This window comes from Alligator sinensis, unplaced genomic scaffold (assembly GCF_000455745.1).
Source record: "Alligator sinensis unplaced genomic scaffold, ASM45574v1 scaffold689_1, whole genome shotgun sequence".
Classification (NCBI taxonomy): Eukaryota; Metazoa; Chordata; order Crocodylia; family Alligatoridae; genus Alligator; species Alligator sinensis.
The window spans coordinates 409847-417643 of NW_005842816.1; the positions used below are offsets into that span (position 1 = coordinate 409847).

General features: G+C 42.4%; 1 protein-coding gene across 1 annotated transcript in view; it reads left to right on the plus strand.

Annotated features, from left to right (window-relative positions):
- The window catches only part of LOC106722879 (3 beta-hydroxysteroid dehydrogenase type 7-like), a 14592-nt gene extending 7573 nt beyond the window's left edge, over nucleotides 1-7019 (plus strand). Inside the window, exons 4-6 of the mRNA XM_014525513.2 lie at nucleotides 3889-3988; nucleotides 4489-4651; nucleotides 5645-7019. Of these exons, the coding sequence (XP_014380999.1) occupies nucleotides 3889-3988; nucleotides 4489-4651; nucleotides 5645-6051 (670 nt within the window). The 3' untranslated portion in view covers nucleotides 6052-7019. The remainder of the gene's footprint in view (nucleotides 1-3888; nucleotides 3989-4488; nucleotides 4652-5644) is intronic.
- The last annotated feature ends 778 nt before the right edge of the window (nucleotides 7020-7797 follow it).

A 7797-nucleotide genomic window follows, 5' to 3' on the forward strand; every position in this document is an offset into this window, starting at 1 on the left:
CGGGCGGAGCAGCCATTGCCGGGCTGGGGGGGATGGGCCTGGCTGATTCAGAGATTCAGCAGCAGACAAATTTCCGAATCAGATTTGGCCGAATTGATTCGGGACAGTGATTCAAATCACCAAATCGAATCACTGCCCCCCGAATTGGCCAAATCTGAATCCAAAGTGAATGCTAGCTGCTTCGCACAGGCCTAATAGGCAGGGAATAAATTTGGACACCATTGTTAATTAGTGCAGCCTCAGAATTGTTCTCTTTTTCACTTGATGTCTAACAGGTCCTCAGGGGCCATTTCCAGCAAGCCTGGCCATTTTATTTCTCCTGCCAATACCAGCTACAACAAAAGGCCTATTAAGGTGGCTCCACAACACCCAAAAGCATACCCCAATGCAGGAAAGTCCCCTGGTAGACCAGGCCACCAGCTTATGGCATCTTGCAACTCCCTAAAGCTTTAACTGTTTTCCCTAAGGAAAAAGGGTTCTGGTTTTGCTCAGGGTTTATAACAGGCCCAGTAGACATGCCCCTTTATCTTGTCTTCAGCAAGCAGATAGATGGTTTTGTGCCAGAGGTGCCCCCATTTATGTCAGCAAACTCCAGGGGTACTTTTCCAGATGCCTGATGTCTGCTCCTAATTTGAATACTTTTGCAAACACACACAAAAATTTGCCTGCACATGGATCTTTCCTAACAGATGAACAGAAAGTGCATGTTAGGGCTCACCAATAATAAAAGCTTGCACTTACAAGAAGTTAGAGGGCACCCTCGTGCTGCACTTCAGGTACGACAGTCAACAGCAGTTGTTGCAAAACTGGATCAAAACATTTTGACTAGGGCTCGATTCAATGAGGAACCCAGTATTCTGTTCATGCATTGAAGCAAATAGTTCAGTCCCCAGCACATCAGCCGCAATGACAAGCTGTCACAAACACACTTCAATATCTGCTTAAATTCCATGTCTCTGATAAAGTTCCTCCTAGTACTCGTGCTTGAGAAAGTATTCATTGTCTTGAGCAGGGAACCAACTTCTTTAATACTGTGTCGAGACCCTGCATCATCATGCTGCAGGCAGCAGAACCCAGAAGCCAATTCATTCAATGATGTAAAGAAAATTCCCAGACGTATTTTGCTATTTTTGCTCAGCGTATGTAGGGGACAGGCATACAAGAGAAGATACTCTTTGGAGGAACCAAAGAACCACTAAGGCACAGCATTAATAATTAGTCCTGTGTTTCTGCATGATTGTATACATATTCCTGAGGGATGATTCCCTGATAGGACCTCTGGGAAGAAGGAGAGGTAGGCTCTATACCACCACCACACACAGGTGGTCCTGCTTCCCCCCCTCCCTGCTAAACTTCCATCTAGATGACACACTGTCTTAGGACCTTCAATGGTTTATTCACAAACCAAGCTTGAACAAATCAGCCTCACCTCAATCCTTGGAAAAATCATGGAGCAGATCCTCAAGGAATCCATTTCTAAGCACTTGGAGAAGGTGATTAGGAGCAGTCAGCATGGATTCACCAGGGGTAAGTCATGCCTGACCAACCTGATTGTCTTCTATGACAAGGCGACTGGCTCTGTGGATATGGGGAGACCAGTAGATATGATATACCTTGATTTTAGCAAGGCTTTTGATACAGTCTCCCACACGTTCTTGCAGGCAAGCTAAGGAAATATGAGCTGGATGAATGGACTGTAAGGTGGATAGAAAACTGGCTGAGGCATTGGGCTCAGAGGGCAGTAATCAATGGCTCAATGTCTAGTTGTCAGCCGGTATCAAGTGAAGTGCCTCAGGGGTTGGTCCTGAGATCAGTTTCGTTCAATGTCTTCATCAACGACCTGGAAGATGGCATAAAGTCACCCTCAGCAAGTCTGCAGATGACACCAAGCTGGGCAGAGCAGTAGATATGCTGGAGAGTAAAGCTAGGATTCAAAGTGACCTAGACGAATTGGAGGATTGAGCCAAAAGGAATCTCATGAGTTTGAATAAGGACAAATGCAAAGTCCTGCACTTAGGGCAGAACAATCCCGTGCACCGGTACAGGCTGGGGGCTGACTGGCTGGGCAGCAGCTCTGCAGAAAAGGACCTGGGGGTTACAGTGGACAAGAAGTTGAATATGAGCCAACAGTGCACCCTTGTTGCCAGTAAGGCTAATGGCACGCTGAGCTGCTGCATTGGTAGGAGCGTTGCCAGCAGGTCAAGGGAAGTGAGTCTTCTCCTCCATTCAGCACTGGTGAAGGCACACCTGACTGTTCAGTTTTTGGGCCCCCCATTACAGAAAGGATGTGGACAAATTGGAGAGAGTCCAGTGGAGGGCAACAAATATGGTTTGGGGACTGGGGGACATGACTTATGAGGAAAGATTGAGGGAACTGGGTTTATTTAGTCTAGAGAAGAGGAGATTGACAGGGGATTAAATAGCAGTCTTCAACTACCTGAAATGGGGTTCAAAAAAGGATGGAGCTGGGCTGTTCTCAGTGGTGGCAGATACAGAACCAGGAGCAGTGGTCTCAAGTGCAGCAAGGGAAGTTTAGGTTAGATATTAGGAAGAATTTTCTCACTAGGAGGGTAGTAAAGCACTGGAACAGGTTACCCAGAGAGGTGGTTGAATCTCCATCCTTGGGGGTTTAGAAGACCCGGCTACACAAAGTTTTGGCTGGGATTATCTAGTTGGGGATGGCGTTCAGCAAGGGGTTGGATTGATGACCTCCTGAGGTCCCTTCCAACCCTAATTTTCTATGATTCTATGAATTGAGTGATTGGCCTTTCCTTTATGTAGCCAATCACCTCAGGAGGCTGCACTGCCAAGAATGCCTTACTCTTTCTATCCCTCTGAGTTGTGGCCTCCTCTTCTTCACTAAGTTGTAAGTTAGGATCTGCAGCTACCCAGAGGCATGTCCTGATCCTTTTAGACCAGCAGAGGAATACTCTCAGCATTGCAGCAAAGTTAGCCTGTTTCAGTCATTCTCCCTACCACTGGAGAAATGGGACAGCTGTACACACAGCTGGAACTTCTTGGCGCTCCCAGTCAGAGCAGGATTTGTCCAAGAGAAACCACCAACTCCAGCGCTGGCGAACTTGGATCTCTTGAGCACATTTTAACAACCCATGACACTGACCACTGTTTTTCTCCTGCTTTACCTGTGGCAGGTTTGGATGCTATTCCTTGCAGTTTGTACAACAGTGTTGATTGTGTAATTTAAGTAACAGTTAGACCTGGATTGTATAGAGATGATCCTGCCCCAGGCAGGGGGCTGAAATAGGTGATCTCCAGAGGTCCCTTTTAGGCCTACTTTGCAGTAATTCTAATACCAATTCTTCCAAGAGATTACCCAACAGCTTTTTTCATGTCACTGCTGCACTTGTACATGTCTTTGAATTCTACCGGATAATATGATAATTAAATACCAACAGTTCCTTTTAGTCTGTAGCTCGTTGTTATGCCTCCCTTTGAGCAAGATGTGAACAAGAGTTGCTCTTATTCTTTCTACCCTCATTTTCTTCTGCCATATTCATCTAACTCAGCCATTTAGAAGTTGTTAAACTAAGCCAGCCCAGTGCCTTAGACGTGCCTATTGGAACATCTTCAGTTTGTTTCTGCAGCAGCCAGTTCCACGGGTTAGATATAAGCAAGCCTCGTCTAAACAATAAATTAGGAGAAGCCAGCTAAAATGCACCACAGCAAGACATTCTGTGGTGTTGAAAAGAGACTCAGTCAGAGCTGGTGGGGCACTAAAGAAGTTCCCATTTCATTCTCCTAGGGGGCAGGTAGATTATTATGAATGAACATCCCAAAGTAAAACTCTGAACAAGAGCTGTGGCAGTTTCTTATGGAACCCGGCTGTCGACTGCCTGCTCACTCACTGCTGCTTCTCATTTATCGCAGAGGAACAGAAGATACCAAGTACAGCGGAGAAGTGGAACTGCCTTATGGGAAGACTAAGGCCATGGCAGAAAAGCTAGTACTTGAAGCCAATGGAAGAAAGGTAAAAAGGAGCTCTCCTCTATAGCGTAACGTAGCATAACATAGGATTTATGGAAAGAGAGAACCCACGATCCAGTTCTTGTAATCCTACAACTCATCATTGAGTAACAGCTGCAGTTTTGATTCCACATTTGCAGTCATGTCACTTAAAACCCATTTACATTAGGTGCATACAGCACATAAAATCTCCAAGCCCCTGATCTGGCAAATGCACACAAGATTTTGGAGTATGCGTCAACTTCAAAAGAAGCAATCAATGAGGTATGTACCCAATACCCATCTGGTTTTGAAAACTTCAACTACAGTAAATTTAGGTGCCTTTGAATAATATGACCCCATATGCTGTAGCAGTTTTGAGAACAGGCCTCAAAGCAATTTTTTTCAGCAATGTCCAACTTGCTATTTCCACAAGTCATCGGATTTATTAATGAACACAAAAATAATGTGAAAGAGCTCTTCCTCAAATCTAGAGTCTCCCAATAATCTTTGCCAATTTTACAGCTAAGCAATGGTGGTAAGCTTGCAACCTGCATCATTCGTCCAAATACAGTTTATGGGGAGAAGGAGACGGTTCTAAAACACCTGTATTTACATGTCAAAGCCAAAAATGGTGTTTTAAACTACCTGGAACCTGAAGACTCAGAGCGCAATAGCACATATGTGGGTGAGTGCATTTCTTTGATTCTGTGTTACATATGGGTCTACTGCATTTTGGTTTAAATCAGGGGACTCTTATAAATCAAGTTCTGAGGCATGAAGCAAGTCATTTAAAGAATAAACAAAAAATAATTTTAAGAAAATAATTAAAGCCAGGCTGCAGAAATTAAGATTTAAAAAAAAAAAAAAATTTCTGATAGACTTTTCAAACAAAAATGAAAAATAGTATTTACAGGGGGAAAACCCCTGTAAGGGGAAAAAAGGGACCAAAATCTTTTTTCCTTGGGCTAGTTGTGGGGAAGGGGCAGGAAAGAGTAAACTGAAAAGCTAAACTCCCCAAATTTTAAAAATTGTGATTTGAGAAAAAAAATCATTTTACTAAAGTAAGAAACAATACATTGCTGTTTGATTCACGAACCTGTTATTAACAGTAAACGCACTTTTACAGAAAGAAAAACTGCCACTATTTCTGCAAAGTACAGAAAAAATATGTTGTAGGAAGAAAGGACCTAATCTCTAGAATTTAATAGAAAGTGAGATTTTTTCTATCAGTGTGTTGAGCCAGACAATAGCAGGGGTAGAGTTCACTTCCAGGTTTCTAGAGCAATTTCTTTGGTGCTTTCTCATACCTCTATTGTACTATTTCCACAAGGGTGGAATTCCAGTAGTTTAAAACTGTACTTAGAGAGGAATCAAGTCCAGGCAGGTTAAGTGACTTGCCTGGAGACAGAGCAATGAAAATAATAAAACCCAGAGTTTTGACTCCTATTCCCCTTGTTCCACCTCACTGGTCGTCCCAAAACAGAGAACCAGAGGTTGGATAATTACTAGATTCCTCCAGAATAAGGCTGAGTGATGATTACAAGGGAGTAAGGAAAAGCGCACACTACCAACTGCAGAGTTTTGAGACATCCAGATCAAATGGTTAACTTGATCTGATGTAAAACGATGTCTAATCATGCTGCTGCTTCTCCTTTCTTACTCTCTCGTGCTTCTTCAGGGAATGTTGCATGGATGCACGTGCTTGCAGCAAGGAGCCTGTCACTGCAGCCAGACTTACTTGCGGGACAAGTGTATTATGCCTATGATGACACTCCAACAAAGAAAAGTTTTCTGGTGAGGTATCAACTGTTGTTTGGGATGGACCCTGCCATAAGACTGGGCTCCCATGTGCCTTACTGGAAGATGTGGTCACTCATACACATTTACAGAATAATCAAGACCCTCCTGTCCCCATTTTGGAAATTACATCCTTTCCTGGACTTGTCTCTGCTGAATACAATTGCCACCACATTCTCCTACGAGACAGACAAAGCCTTCAGGCATTTTGGGTACAAACCCCTATATAGCTGGGAGGAGAGTAAATTCAGAACCATAGAGTGGTTAAAGTCAGCTATAGGGAACTGAACAGTGCCATGAGGAGACCCTGAGAGATCAAAAGAGCGACAAAGAAAGATCACTTCCTTTACTGGATTCCATTTCTGTGCACAGCAGTATACAATATTTTCTGCTAGAAACTAAGCACATACACATTTCAGAAACAAGCAGAACACAATTTTTATCTAAAGCTGTGTGTCCCCTCTCTAGACCCCTGAGCCATCTATTAGCTAGCAGGTCTCTTAACTACATCATCATTTTCCAGGAGACAGTGTGTCCATTGCAGCATTATTCAGATAAAGTTGGAATGAATGAAAGCTGTGGGATCCAATAGGCCTAGTGTCATTGCAGCTATTAATAGGAGGAGCAAGGAATACAGGATCAGACCTGTGATTCTGAAGTCAAATGGACTATTTGTTTAACAAAAAGTTAGTCATTTAATCCCATATCATAGGTATGCTTTTTGATACTAGGCAATAGGACTGATACTTTTGGCATGATCTCAGATATCTCTTCTTTAGTTAGCAAAATATCTTCATTTCACTTGCACACGCAGGATATCTTTAAAGGATAATTCTTGGGAGGACTCAGGAAATTCCCTCTTAATCTTCAGGGTTTTAAAGAAAGATGCACGGGTTTTCACTATTATCCCTATTAATCTATTATTTCACTATTATCCTGGAAGCCACTTTCAGCCCAACTGTTCCCAGGATCCTTCTTCCCACTCTTGACCTGAGAAATAATAGATCCCTTTTTAAATCTCTCTTTAATTGACAATTTTGTCAGTTTATTTACAGTTTGCATGGTTTGCTAATAGATTATCTTATTTTGCAATATGAATAAAAAGAAAAACTCTAATGACCTAGTTTGCTCCACTTTGAATTTAATTCATTCTCAAATAATGTCTCCTTTCTGCTAATGTAAATGAGAATCTGGCTTTCCCAGTTTAAGCTAGCACACACCCACACCCACCCACACCCACACCCACAATCTTTATATCTTAAAATTCAGGGTTGAATAACATACCCAGCCTCATTCTGCTGGTGCTATGCTCTATAATTCAGAAATTTCCACCATTATTGGGTAGAATTCAGAATGAAAACGATCTCTGCTAGGCTTTATTTGGTTTACAAGATGCTCAGCATGTGTGATATTTAAGTTGAGTAAATAGAGGGAAAATTTTCACTAATATTAGTTCAGAGTAGAAATTACATTTCTACTAGTATCAAACTACTTCAGAACACTTCTGTGATCTATAAACATTCAGCCTTTGAAGATTTACCATATTATAAGCACTAATAATTAGGTTTTTAAGTATGGCAGCTTGCTCAGCAAAAGCACACCCTGAAACCCTTCTCTCTCACATGCACGTGCACAAAGTCAGGACATCTCCAGGTTTTAGCAGTACTGACCGGAATCGGTTTTAATGCTTCGGGAACCTTTACTTCATGTTACTGGATGGGCCACTGGGTGGAGCTACAAGTCAAAATGTAAGGGAGGCATCTTTGTGTTCAGATTTACAGTATATGCAGAGTAAGAAACTTTGTCTTTAGCTGGTTTGTCAAAGCATTGAAGATTGCCCCTTGCTGGTTAGTCTGAGGGTCAGTCTAGGCTTAAGTGTTTTCAGCCTTTTGTCCTTTTGAATCCTTGGAATCGATATATTAAAAACCCGTTTCTATAGACTGACTGGATGCAGTCACCTTCTTAATAAAAACTAATAGGAATTGGTTGTTCAGGTTCTCTAGGAAGCTTTGAACGATCTCAGCTGGGTGCAGC